At 67.4% G+C, this 13,928-nt stretch overlaps 1 protein-coding gene across 1 annotated transcript in view; it reads right to left on the bottom strand.

Moving 5' to 3' along the window:
• The window catches only part of ITPR1 (inositol 1,4,5-trisphosphate receptor type 1), a 214,465-nt gene that overhangs the window by 34,179 nt on the left and 166,358 nt on the right, over positions 1-13,928 (bottom strand). The window contains 8 exon segments of the mRNA XM_036030250.1: positions 1,029-1,221; positions 3,430-3,537; positions 4,476-4,619; positions 6,720-6,815; positions 8,732-8,842; positions 10,305-10,505; positions 11,781-12,034; positions 13,378-13,558. Of these exon segments, the coding sequence (XP_035886143.1) occupies positions 1,029-1,221; positions 3,430-3,537; positions 4,476-4,619; positions 6,720-6,815; positions 8,732-8,842; positions 10,305-10,505; positions 11,781-12,034; positions 13,378-13,558 (1,288 nt within the window).

Genomic DNA, 13,928 nt, shown 5'->3' with positions numbered 1-13,928 from the left:
TTGTGCCTTGTAACCCTCGCAGGACACAACCCCAAACCACTCCGGCCCCAGGCCTGGATGTGTCTGCGCCTGGCCACGGAAACCTGGCCACGGAGACCTGGCCTCGGAGACCAGACCCCGAGACTCCGGGACCGCTCAGGGAGGCCCGCGGCCGGCCCACGTGGGGCCGGAAAACGCCCCGGCAGACTGTCGACCGGAGAGACCAGCCCCCGAGGGGGCGCGCGCTTCACCGTGGCTGCAGTCGTGACGCACACACCTCCCCCTCCCCGACACGCAAATCGCATTTAATTCCACCATTGTCTTCCATTTCCCGCTTCCCAGCTGGGAGCTTTGAAGCCAATTAAAACCTCTCCGTTGACAACTGCGTTTAAGCCTCACCGAAACGGAAGCTGTTCTGAAACAAAGACTAAATGAGGGCCAGCTACACGCAATACCCACCCACCCACCGACCCCCGTCAGGTGGCCTTCCTCCCCAGTTCGCAGGTGAGGGTCTGGGGGAGGCTAGGGGCCCGCCCGGGCCACGCAGCCCGCGGGTGGAGGCTCCCACGCCAGGCTGAGGACACCACCCGAGGGGCCACGTGGACCTGCCGGCAGCACAGGGCTGAGAGGACGCGTCCGCCCGCCGGCCCCCCGGGCCCTCCGCCGATCAGAGTGGGACTGCAGTGCCGAGGGGCCTGTGCTCGTCTGGATACTCGAACTCGGGGTCGCCTCCTGAAGCCGGGGTCACGCAGCACCCAGACAAGGACAACGGCAACACCCGGGAGGAAGTTCAAGTACCCAGCCTCCCCTAGACCCTTGCCTGCGAAGCGGGGGATGATGACCACCTGCCAGGGGTGGGTGGGTGGACAGTATGTGTCGCTGACCCCTCACACACGGTCTTTGCTCCAGAACAGCTTCCATTTTGGGGGGGCGACCTGTCGGCAGTGGGACCGCTTGGCGCCCGGAGGCGGGCGGTGTCTCCGGTCCCCCCAGCTCCACTCCTGTTCGGAGACCCCAGCCCCCGCCGCCCGCCCAGGCCTGGGGCCCACCTCGGAGCTTCTTCTGCCAGTTCATCTCGTTGAAGAGGTCCTCGGAGCGCAGGAAGAAGTCGTTGACCTTGCTGCCCTGCTCGTCGCGCTCTGTGGTGTAGTAGATGCGCAGCTTGGACTCCTGCGTCAGGAACTCGCAGATGCTGGGCACCGGGAAGACGATCTGCTCCATGGTTCGGTCCAGCCGGACGATCTGGGGGCGGGGAGACAGGCGGGCGCTACCATCATCGTCCAGCCCCTTCCACACGGGCAGGGGCCCCGGCCACAGGCTCCGTGTCAGAGACGGAGTGCGGTTCAGACCTGGCATTTTTCTGACCTCGGACCCGGCCACTGGGTCCCTGTGACTAACCCACCAGAGCCACTGAGACTGCGGCTGGGGCTGCCCCACAGAAGCCCGCAGTGGTGACGTGGCTGTATCTGCGTGTCTGTCCTGTCCACAGGCACGGACCCCCGTCCCATGTGGCCTCTGGGCACTGGCACATGGGGCTCGAGCAACTGTGGGACCGAGTGTTCAGTTTTCCTGCGTTTGAACCTAAACAGCCTCACCTGGCTGGTGTCCGTTGGGTGGGACAGTGCCAGGCTGGCCCGTGGTGCACACCCACCGGGGACCCTTTCTCAGGCGGCACCACTGGGTTACCTGCCCTACTACACAGGAACTGCGACAAAGCCACCTTTGGATTACCTGGCTGCAGTGACGCCCTGCCTCTCACCTGACACAGCATTTGAAACGTGCGAAGCAGGAACCGGTGAGCCTGGGAATCGCCGGGGCAGCGCTCACCGCTCCTGGCGCTGGCCTGGCTGGGCCCCAGGGGGACACCTCCCACGGCCCCCGGACTGGCTCAGTCCCCAGACAGCAGGAAGCGCGGTGAGGCCTGCTCAAACCCCTAGACACTGTGCTGAGTCACAGGCACAGCGGGCGGGACTTCTAAAGGGGGCCGGGGCACAGCACCACATGGCACGGCCCGCCTCCATTCATCCCCCGGGGAGAGTGGAGCCTGGGGAGGTTGGGGGGCCCGGGCCACCCCCGCACGAGAAGATCTGGGTCCCGCTCCCCCTGCTGCAGCCGGTCAAGGCGTCGTGGGGATGCTCAGAGGCAAAGCAGGTTCCCACAGCGCTGGCTCCTGGACTCTGGCAGGTGGCTCTCCGGGCTTCTGGACCAGCGGCCCCCAGGTCCAGCTGGAGACCAGGTACGGGAGCTTCACTCTCACACTGGCCGGCCCCTGACCCACTCTCACTGACCTGGAGGTGCAGTGTGGGGCTGGGGGCCAGCGCCCGCCCCTCATCCTGCTCCCAGGTGACAGGCACGGGGGCCGCCTGCAGCCTGCACTGTTGGGAGCCGGCCAGCTATGCACGGCTGGGCGGGCTCCGGACCAGCCCTCCACTCGGGGGTGGCTGTGACCTCGGAAGCACCTCTGGGCTCAGCAGGTTCCGGGCAGGAGACAGAGGCCTCCTGGCGAGAATGGAGCCCCACTTCCAGGGCTGCCCAGCCCCGGGTCTGCAAGGAAAGCCCCTGGGGTCACCGAGGCCTCCGGGTGCACAGAGAATGTCCTGGGCAGTGGGAGAGGTGGGGGGCTGGCCAAGGGCAGGCCTGGAGAGCTAGGGACGCCAGGCCCGGCCTTTTCTCTTTAGCTCGTCACCTGCCCACTCCTTTTTGGGGGGGAAAGACCTGCGATCGGGAGTCGGAAGAACATGCCCGAGTCCTCCTCCCGCCCCTAAGGGTGACCTCGCCCACACCTCGAACCGGCAAGGTGTGTCAACCCTTCCTGCCTACAGCCTGGGGACAGAGGTCCACTGCCCTGATTCTCAGTGACACGGACCCGACGCCCAGGCGTCAGCCGGGCCTGGGTGGAAACTCCAGCCCCACCCTGACAGCTGACAGCCCAAGGGACACAGCTGCTCTGCGTGTATTGGCAGGTCTCCCTGTCTGGGCCACGGCCCGGGGCCTGCTCGGCTCCCGGAGGGCCAGGGAGGCCTGGGGAGCGCGTGCCTCTGAGGCAGGTCTCACCCTCGCTCCTGCGAACGTAGCACTGTCCCGGGCAGAGCCCACACGTCTCGGGGACGCAGGCAGGACTCCGGGGGAGCTGGGTCCTGTCCTTCCTTTCCAACCCCCCAGCTCCCCCAACTCCAGCTCCGAGGCCTGTCCCGGCTGAGAAGCTCTTCCTTCTGGGCCCCGCCTGTCTCAGCCTCGTTTTCCTTGGGGTCTGGGCTCAGGTGTCACTTCCTCGGCACAGGCCGCCTTCCTGACCCCACTCCACCGTGAGTCCCTCTGCCCCGTGGCCTGCTCAGGGCGGCCTCAGGCCTCCCCGACGCTCGGCAGCCAGTGCGGGGCTGGCGTGCAGCAGGGCGCAGACGGACAGACGCACCCGGCTGTGCGGGCCACGCCCAGTGGGCCCCGTGTTACCTCGATCTGGGCCGTGTGCTTGGCGTAGAACTCCAGAGCCTCGTCCCCCTCGGTCTGCCCGCCGCCGGGCTTCAGCATGCTCTGCAGCTCCTTGTTGTGCCGTGCCAGCTGGAACACAGTGCGCCGTCAGGGCTGCGGCCCCCGGTGACGGGCGCGGCCCCGGCACCTCCGGGACGGAGGATGCATGGCAGCCGAGGTGGGCTGCGAGGCGCAGGGGCAGGGGCAGGGGCAGGCGCAGGGGCCTGCTGCCCCCCGCAAGCGTGGAGGGCTCTGCGCAGGTGTTCCGGGAGCCCGCAGAGCAGCCTGCAACGCTCACGCCCACGCGAGGCCAAGCTGCCCTGGATGCCGGCGGCAGGGAGACGAGGTCTCCGTGCAGCCCTGGGACTCCATTCAGAGGGCGCGGGTGCCCTCCTGGTGGCCAGTGCAGGCGCCAAGGGCAGGAGACCGCTATCCTTCGGCAGTGGCGCGGCGGCGGGGCCCAGCAACCTCGGCCCACCCGCCGTCATTTTGGATCTGACTCCTGGGCCTGGAGGGGGCGGGAGGCACGACCCACAGCAGAGCTGCAGGCTGCCTCCCCCGCTCCACCCCCCAACCTGTGGCGGAGGCACAGTGACCTCCAGCAAGAGGAAGTGACCTCAGAGCCCAGTCACTTGGGGTGAGTGTTGTGCAACAGGGCCTCCTGGTGCCAGGGTTCAAAGGTTACCACCCCCTCCAAAGGCAGTCTCAGGGACAAGTCGGTTCCCACAGACGTCCGCACGCGGGAGGCCAGGCAGCGAGGCTGACTTCTCCGGGCAGGGTCAGCCTCCCCGGTCGACGTTCACGGCAGGCCCGGGGCTCCCTCCACACCCCCCCATGCGTTGCTGCCCAGGGGGGATGCTCTCGGGGGCGGGGGGTTTCCAGGGACGTGACCCCAGCCGAGTGGGGAAACGGGAGCGTCCTGAACCTGGCACCTGGGGCCCCGTCAGGGGCGGAGACCAGCCCCGGGTGCAGCCGGGGAGGGGGGTGTGGGGGGGGGGGCGTGCCTGGTGGCCCGGGAGGGCGGGTACCTGGTGGGCGAGGATGTAGATGTTGTGCCCCACGTTCCTGGGGGAGGCGGCCCCGTCCTCGCCGTTCCCGCCGTCCTCCTCGTCGCTCTCGCTGTCCTCCACCTCCACCTCCCCCTGCATGTAGGCCTTCTTGATGACCTCCACCTGCGGGCAGGGCCGGGCACACCGGCCCCCGCGTCAGGGCAGGCCCACACGGACGGCACCCGCAGCATGCTCATGTGGCTTCCCGTCCCAGGGCACACGCGCTCGCCATGCCCAGCCTCTTCCCATCGGCGCGGGCGGAGCCTCGGGCCCCTCGCCCACACGGCCACAGGCAGCTGCCACCCACCAGCCTCCTGGACTCGAGGAGTGGACGCGAGCGCTCCTCCTAGACAGGGGAGGGGACAGTCCCTGGCGGGTTCACGCCTACAATTTTGAAGGGGACGATGGCTACGAAAGTGACTCTAAACAGTAAAATGGGACACGAACGAAGACCAGAGGCCAGACCTCCCCTATCTCTACATGTCCTGCGGCCGCCTCTTCCCCCGCCTGCCTGGGCCGTTCCGGGACAGACAAGAAACCCACGGGCGTTTGTTCGGGAGCAGCCGCGGAAGCTTTCCTTGGTTTCCGACTGCCCCGCCCCCACGGCCTGCTCCAGGTGGAAACAGCCCCCCCCCACCCCCCGACGAGGGACATCTCCGAGCGCCTGGCGTGTGCCAAGCTCTGTCCTCGGCACCCGACATTTCTTCAGAGGCTTTCCGTGGGGGAGGGGGGCGTCAAAGACGCTCGTTCGCTCTGAACGAGGGAACAGACGTGGAGAGGCCGGTGCCTTCCTCAGGCCACACGGGCCTGACCCAGACCTGGGAGTGTGCGTTCCCTGGAGCCCCTAGGTCCCTGCCCCCCGCCCAGCTCCTGGCAGCAGGCCTGGGCCCGCCCACATCTCAGCCCCTGCCTGGAACCCAGCACAGGCCGGGACGATGGAGGGCTCGGCCAGTGTCTATCAAGGGGACACGTCACTCGGGACGCAGTCATCCAAGGACAGGAACACGGTGCCTGGTGACTCAGAGGCACGGAACCTGTGGCGTGCCCACAGAATGTGACTCTAAACTACTCCTCACGGCCAAGGCCAAGCCTGCGGCGGGCCCGGTGCGGATGCTAGGCCAGGCCCTGGAAGCGGGTTTGGAGACAGGACCCTTGCCTTCCCACGGGTTCTAACAGCGACCGAACACAGTGCAGAGGGTGTGGGGGCCAGAACACACGTGCACGTGAGTGCACACACATGTATGTGTACACACACACACTGGACATCAGAGCCTCCCTGCTACGTGGGGTCTCAGAGCCAGGTTCGCTCCACAACGTTCACCTTTGACACCCCCTCCCCACCTCCACCAGACCGGCGTCCCTCACCCACCGGGGGGCGGCCCAGGCACCAGAGGGCAGCCAGAGCCCCGGGCTGTGAGGGTCTCTGCCAGACCCTCACATGGGGCCTGTTCCTGGTCCACGGGAGCTGGAACGGGGTCTCTGAAGCCACTCGCCCCCACTGCGGAGCGACCAGCCCTGGCCTTGTGCCTGCCTCCCTACCCCCACCCCGTTACATAACCTGCTCCGTCAGCTCGAGGACATGAGCCTGGCCCCAGGTCAAAGGACGGGGCTCGCCGGCAGCTCTGTCTGCAGGGCCGCGGACAGGGACTCCAGCCCCGGGCGGGCGTGCACCGGGCACGGGCAGCACAGTGCCCTCGTTAACGCCCGTCGGTCACAGTTCAACGCGTGGGAAGAGTCCAAACTCGAGTCCGTCCCAGCTCCGGTCGCCGTCTGAGGGCGGCCGCCCCGACCCGGGAGTCGCAGCCCCCTGCGCACATGGCCCCTCGGGAAAAAGCGGGCTTGTGTTTCCTTGAGCAGAACACGCAGAACCGGCACCCCTGAACACGGCTCCGCCGCCCAGACCTCTGGCAGTGAGAGGGAAGACACAGAGCAGCCGCCATTCGGAGGGGCCGCCGGCCTGCCCCCGGACACTGTCCCACCAGGCGGTACCACCCTCTTCCCTCTGGGACGAGGCCCCGACCGCCCCTGCACTGTCTGCGGGGGGCACGGCGAGGGGGTGTCCGTGTGTGTCCGAGACCCGGGTGAGGGCGGGCACCACACCCAGGTGGCACGCCACCTCGGCCCAGCCAGGGGCCTGCCTCGGATGCCGACGCCCCGGGAAGCCGGCCCCTGCTCCGCTACCAGGGCCCCTGGTGGCCGGCCGCCCTGCCCCGCTCCGCTCACCAGCTCCTTGGGCCGCATGTTGTAGAGGATCCGCTCGGCGTTCTCGCTGTCGTGCCGGCTCTCCATGATGGCCAGCAGGAGCTTGGAGGCATTGTTCTGGGGGGAGACGGGCAGCGGTGAGCCGAGAGGGCGGCGTGGGGCGGCGGCCAGACACACTCGGCAGACATGGCACCCCGGGGAGAGCCAGGGCGCTGCACACGAAAACCCCTACACCAGACGGACAGCTCACTCCCCGAAACGCGTCTGCAGACTCTGCCGCGGATCAGAGAGACATACGCCGTTCCCCTCCGGCGTCAGCCGGGGCAGTGCCAGCGGGCGGTGGAGGTTGAAACGTGGGTGCTGCGGGTCCGCCGGCCCCCTCACCCTGACAGCGTGGTGGCGTGCAGGGAGACCCTGCTGTCTACCCCCACCCCGCCTCCAGGGTGAGAGTGGCTGTCAACGCTGTTGCTCAGCCTCGCAGGCCAGAGAAGGGGGCGGTAGAGGTCATTCCCCCCGCCGTCCCACAGGGCGACTCTAACCCCTATTGTCAGACGAGGGCAGCTGACACGGTCCGTGTGCGGAACGTGTGCACACACGGCCGAGGAGCTGTGTGCACGTGCACCGTGGCTTCCCACACGGCCTCCAAGGGCCTCCCTGTGCTCTCCGCCCCTCTGGTTTGAGGGCCTGGGTGCCCCTCGGGCACAGGACCTGAAGCTCTTGTTGTTGCAGGGAGGGGGCAGTATCTGTCCGGGCCCCCCAGCCCCCACCCCAGGTCCCAGGGGTTCAGTTAGGTTGCTGTGTCATCGAAGGGCGGCTTTCCCAGGGGCAGCAGTTTCTGGAGTAGCCCACAGATCACTGGGTCAGCTGGGACGGTCACTGCCACACTCACTGGCTGGGGGCACACGGAACTCAGTTTAGCGTCGGCTCCCACCAGCAACACCCCGGTGAGCGGCGGTCGGGCCGCTCCTACCACACACGCCGTCAGAGGGGTTGAAACGGGGCGGGGGGGGGGGATTCCCATGTGATGCGTTCACCCAAATCAACGGCTCGCTGGGACGCTCAGCCCTCGACAGCACGAGGGACAGAACGGCTGTGACTCCGCTCACGCAGAGAGCTCAGGTGGGCTGCTCAGCGACAGTGGCGGGGTGCTCAGTGCTGCGTGTGGTGCACGACTGAGGACACGTCTCCACACGCCCCAACATGGGGACAGTCGCAAAGGAAACGTGCTCGGTGAGGCTGGCCTGTTTCAGAACCCACTTTAGACACCGGCACAGCCCATGAGCTCACGTCCCAGAACTGGGTGTTTGAGCCCTCGGAGGGTCTCTGGGTCCCCTACCTCGCAGGGAAGGCACGCGTGTTTGGGCTCACTCGAGAACTCAACCTCGGGAATGGCACACCAGCTTCTCAAACACGCTGGAGGCCGCCCGTGAAGCCGGCAGCTAAGCCCTTGCTGCCCAACGGTCAGTCCCGAAACTCGGAGGGTGTCCGGGGAGTCGGCACACCCTTGGGGCCCTGGCACCCCCCCGGGGGTCCGCGCTGGGGTCCCTTCCCCTGCTTTAAAACCGACACTGAGGAGCCGCCTCTGCCACGCCGGCAGCGGCGGAGGACCAGGTGCCCCCCGAAAACGTGGGACTCGCCGCTTTTGGTTCCATGTGGGCTTGGCCGTGCCGCTCGCCAACTGGGGAGGGTCCCCGGCCACGGAGGGGACGGTGTGGCCACCATGTGCGGCCTGCAACTGTCCCAGTCACGGCCTTCAGTGCGGAGTCTGCCCCCAGGCTGGGAGGGACGAGGGCTTGTCCCCGTGACTGAGAGTGAACCTCGGCCTCCTGTCACGTGTCACACGACCCTTACTTGGAAGACAGGGCCTGAAGTTCTGCATTTTAGTCGGAACCGGCAGCGTGGACCGTGCCTTTAGTTTGAGAGACCTGGTCTGAATCGTGAGCTCTGCCCCGCGGCACCCGCCGCAGGCTCAGGCCGAGCGCAAGAGCGGCTGCTCCCAGGGCCCCGCCTGGCGCTGGCTGGGCCCCACTTGCCTTGAGCTCCAGCACGAGGTCCATCCTCTTCTTCCCCAGGGGGTTGATGTCGTTGAGGATCAGGGCTGTGATGATGTCGATGCCGTTGGACTCATGGGTGGCTATGCAGTTCTGGGGGAGACATGCACGCACACGCACGGGTCACATGTCAGACGTCTCAGCTCAGACGCCAGGGGCCAGCGGGCCGACCTGCTACTTCGACAGGAGGCCTGCCACTCCCGGCACCGTCTCCAGGGGAGAGCTGCAGGCTTTCCGTGAGAGAGTGGTGAGAGTAAGAGACAGATGGAAATCTCCAGTTTCAGAATGAACAGTGAGCAGCAGGAAAGTCCCCCTGTGCGGGAGCTGACGAGTGGGCCGCGTCTCGTCCAAACTGTGCGGCCGGCGTTTTGTTCGTGAGGGGAAATACGGGGAGAGGCCGACTCCGGGCTGAGCCCTGTCCCCCGCCCCGGGAGCGTTCCGTCCTCCTTGCGCCCTTTGGGGTGCAGGTGGCACGCGCTCAGTTAGGGCGTACACTGGGGGAGCAAGCCTCCCGTGCCGTGCACACCGGCGGGCATCCGTGAACCCCTGGGCGACGCCGAGCCCAGTGCCCATGGCCTGCTGAGCAGACCTCCACCTGGCACCAGAGTCAGGCGGGCGGGGGCTACCAGGAAGCTCGCTCAGATGTCTGGGGGTGCTCTTCCCACCACCTGCTGCAGTCTGGGGTTCCTCCACACGCTCACCGGGACGGCACCCCCCTCTGACTCCTCGGGGGACTGGGAGAGGAAGGTGGACCCCATCAGATCCCGGCCTCATGTCATGGTCAGTGCACATGACTGAGTCGGGGGGGTTCTGCCCCCCCAGGTATGTCACCTGCCCACGGTGAGGTTCCCAGGCTTGTCCCCCAAGGAGCCTAGCATGTCCTACTGCCCCGGCCACCGGGTTAGGACCGGCCACTGAAGCCCCGGCCTGCCCCCTCCCAGCAGGAGGGAGCTGGAATCAGAGGTGAAGACCCTTCTCACGGTGGCACCAACACAAAAAGCCACGGAACCTACAAGAGGCCACGGGGAAGCTGTGACTCCACTCAGAAAACTGGGGGCCTGCCCCCGAAACCCCCTGCTCGGGAGGCCAAGGCTGGGACGATGGGTCTTCCTCGTCTCTGACCGCCCGTGGCGTTAAGATGCGAACTGTCCACTGCCTCGCGGGTGGAGGACCTTCTCTTTCGTGGGCTGAGACCTCCTGCCACTGAGCAGCTACTTTGGGGTCCGTCATAGCCTTTGACATGGAGCCGGGGCTTCTGGATTTAACCTCAACTTCGACACCTCCCCCCAGTCAGGTCAGCGTCGGACACTCGCACCAAACCAGGCCAGGCCGAGGAAGGACGCGGCTGCCACCTGGGACCAGGTCGCGTCCAGGGGCGTCAGGGGCAGCAGAGTGCCTTCCTTCCAGCTGGAAAAACGGCCTCGGTCCCCCCGACCCCAAGTCCCGAGACCCACCAGCAGGGACCACGGGACTTCTGAGCTGGTCCCTGGTGCCAGCGCCGCCAGAGCGACAGGCGGGCCCCGCCACCCCTGGCCCGGGAAGCAGGCGCGCTCACCTGGTTCTCGTGGCACGGGCCCTGGCAGTACTCGGTCAGGCTCTCCAGCGTCTGGTTGATGAGGGCCACGTTCTTCTCGTTGATGTACAGCCCGAGCAGGCCCAGGCCGCCGGTCGTGCTGCCGCAGATGCAGTCCAGGAACTGCAGCGTCTCGCACACCAGGTTGTAGTTGGTCTTGTTGTTCTGGCACCGCAGGAAGTTCTGAGGCCGGCGGGGGGGCGCAGAGAAGAGGGAGCCGTCACGCTCTGCCTGCCGCTCGGACTGCTCCGGGCGAGCGGACCCAGAGAGGCAGCGGCGGGCAGAGCTGGTGGGTCGGCCCCCCTGCCAGCACGACGGCGGGGTCCCGGGGGATCTGCTCGGGGGCAGAAGAGGAGGCCTCTTCCGGGGTCACCCACTTCCGGCTCCTGCAGCCTTTTCAAGGCCCCGGTTTTCCCTTCCCCACCCTGGCCTGCCGCCCTCTCGGCGGGTGGGACGCCCACAGGCATCTCCAGAGAAGCTGAGGGTGTGGGCTGAGGGCCAAGGGCCCCGAGCCCAGGACTGGGGACGGTCCGTTGCCGAGTACGCTCTGACAGACGGGCTGGCTGACGTCCTGTGCACGGCAGGAGCCTGGGTCACCCAGCGAGGCTGTCTCCGTCACTAACGAAGGGGCCGGAGCAGTCCTGGGGTGTGTACATGCATGCAGGTGTGCAGGTGCCCGTGTGAGCGTCCCCAGGTGAACCTGCCGTGCCAGCGAGGGACACGAGAGCAGGTGCGCCCTCCACACGACACAGCAAGCCACACGCCACTGCCGTGGGCAGTGGCGTCCGCTTCGGTGAAGGGCATTTTTGTCCGCGACTCCATTAACTGCGCTTCTCGAAAAGCGGCAGAAATTAACTGCAAATGCGCTTTTGTGCGCAGTCACGGAAGGCTTGTGCGTTCACGGGGGAAAGCTGGCACCCCAAAAAGGTGTTCTCGGAAGACCGACTGAAGGCTCCCTCTGACCTGGTCACGGCACGTCCCGGGCACGCAGACCTCCAGTCACGGAGGATGCGGGGGCGGTCGCCACGCTCTGTTTGCCACGGGGAGGCCAGGAAACGGCCCCGACCCCCAGCAGGGGGAGTAAACCTGCCACCGGCACCCCCGTCAGCAGGCGGCAAGCTAGAGACGCTGCGGGGGCCGCAGCAGGAGCCCCCTCGGCCACGCTGCTCAGCGCCGCCGTGGTGGGGGCACCGCGGGGACGAGCACCCCCTCTTCTACGGCACGCACAACCCCCGGAGGACACTTCGCGCCCACGGCGTGCCCAGCGACCCCGCTGCTGCCCCTGGGCCGGCCACACAGACCGAGCGCAGGGTGTGCGGAGCGACCCACGCGACGAGCCCCGTCGAGCTCCGCTTTGTGTGCAACGCCAGAGAGCCACCCACTCGCCACCGGACACTCGGCATCCTCCACGCACCCCACTTTCCCAGTCTGCCGCGCTGCCCGCCCGCCGGCCCCCACCTGCAGGTCGCGGTTGTGGTTCTCGCACAGCAGCTGCAGGAAGCGCAGGATGGGCTGCATGATGGTGACGACCGCGCTCATCTCCAGCTCGTCCTTGGGCTTGTCGGCCGCGGCCTGGGCGCCCTCCCCGGGCGGGCAGTGGTCGTCAGGGTCGGCCTCCCTCCGGAAGGTGGCGAAGGCCTTCTTGGTGGCGGCGGAGGCCTCCAGGAGCTGCTCCCGGACCTCCTCCGTGATGTGGGCCGAGGGCTCTTTGGCTGAAACACGGGTGGGGGGGGCGTCAGTGCCACGGGTCCTGGGCGGGGGCCGTGCAGACACACAACCCTCGCATCCACCAGGGTCCCTCCCATCTGCTCTCGGGCCTTGGGTAGGGTGACGGCGGAGCCGGGCCCGGCTGGGCTGCTCTCGGCTCTGCCCCCCGCCCAGGCCTGCTCTGGGGCCTGCCCACCCCAGGCAGCTGAGGCTCTGGGCCTCAGTGTCCTCATCTGTGGAATGGGGAAGCACAGCTAAACTTCACCCAGAGCGGGCTCCCAAAGGCCCTCGGCACCGACAACAAGAACGGATGTTTGGTTGTGACAACCACCAGGGCCCCTTGCTCTGTGAGGGGGCTCTGCAGGGTCTCACCACACCCTCCAAGAGCCCCGGTAGGCAACCAGGCACTGCGGGGTCAGCCACCGGCCTCTGTGGCCAGAAGGCCCGGCTCGAACCTGCTTGCTCTACTGCCCACTGGCTGCGTGCCTTCAACAGGACAAGTTACGAGTCACCATCTCTGTGCCTCCCTTTCCTCATCTGCCACATGGGACGACAACCGTGTCCGGTTGCCAGGGTGGACTGGGGTTGCAGATGCAGCGACGCATATAACGTGCTGCAGACAGTGCCTGGTGCCCGGGAGGCCATCTTCTCCCCTCCTCCCTCCCCCCCGCCCCCCGTTCCAGACCAGCGGCCACCCACGAGGCCTGCGCTCGCCCTCCCCGCCTGGGGGGCCGTGGGCAGTATCTGGAGACGTTTCCGGGTGGGGTGGGCTGCGGGCACCTGCACCGTGTGCAGGGGTCACGTCTGCTGCTGACGCCCTCCAGGGTGCCGGCCCGCTCAGGCCATCCCTCGACCCGGCCCCGGCCGGCCCCCACCCACTGCTGCTTCCCCCAGCAGAGGCGACGGGGGAGGAGTGTCATGAACACGCGGTGCAGGAGGCGCGGGGGACCCAGCCCACGGAGGACAGGTGCGCCCCGTGCTGAAGCTTCGTCTTCCTCAACCCCCCGAGGCTGAACGGAAAACTAGAGCGAAGGCTCCCTCACGGACTTCCTGCCGGCGCTGCCCGGGTGCGGTCGAGGCTGCACAGGGATGGGTTCGACAGGCAGAGCCCCCACAGCAGGGGGAGCCATGTGGGAGGCGCTGTGTCACAAGCAGCCTCGTCTCCTGCCCCTGAAAGCCGGGTGCACGCGCAGTTTGGAGTCTGGGAGGACAAAAGACGGAAGGACGGAAGGACAGGAGGACAGAAAGATAGGAGGACGGAAGATGGAAGGATGGGAGGGAGTGAGGGGGCCGCCCCGGCAGTCACGCAGACCAGCCGCCGGGAGGGCAGCAGCAGGCGGATGCTCACCTTTCTTCCGGGACGGGGCGTCCCTGTCGGCCTCGTCATCTTTCTTCTTATTCCCCAGGTCGCTGGTGTTCACCGTCACCGTCGCCTTGATTTCTTGCTGGGCCACCTTCATCCGGTCGTAGAAGACCTTGAAGAACTTCTCCGACTTCTTGTCCTCCGTCAGGCGGCAGAAAAAGGAGTGCTGGGAGGGAGACCCGAACACGCTCACACAGCTGCCGACTCCCGCCTGAGACCCCAGGGCCGGCCGCAGGACCCCCGCAACGGCCTGCGTTTGGACGGGGCCAAGCACCGTTCCGCGCTCTGTTGGTCCCGGTCCCCAGCTCCCACGGCCCGGGGTTTTCCGAGGACCCATTGACGCAAACGGCTCGGGCTGCCTTCACTGAGTGGAGGCACTTGGGCCTGGGAAGCCGGCTGAGGGGTAGCCCCCCGCACACACGTGACCCCACGAACAGTGGGAACAAGGGGCGTTTTGGTGGGTTGCTGCAGGGCCACCGCTTGTCTGAGGGCTCCTGAGCGCCGCCCTGCTGGCGTGTCAGCCGGGCCCCGTCCCT

This window comes from Phyllostomus discolor, chromosome 7 (assembly GCF_004126475.2).
Source record: "Phyllostomus discolor isolate MPI-MPIP mPhyDis1 chromosome 7, mPhyDis1.pri.v3, whole genome shotgun sequence".
NCBI classification, from domain to species: Eukaryota; Metazoa; Chordata; class Mammalia; order Chiroptera; family Phyllostomidae; genus Phyllostomus; species Phyllostomus discolor.
Note: the sequence above shows the minus strand (reverse complement) of the source record. Positions and strands in the feature narration are given on the sequence as shown.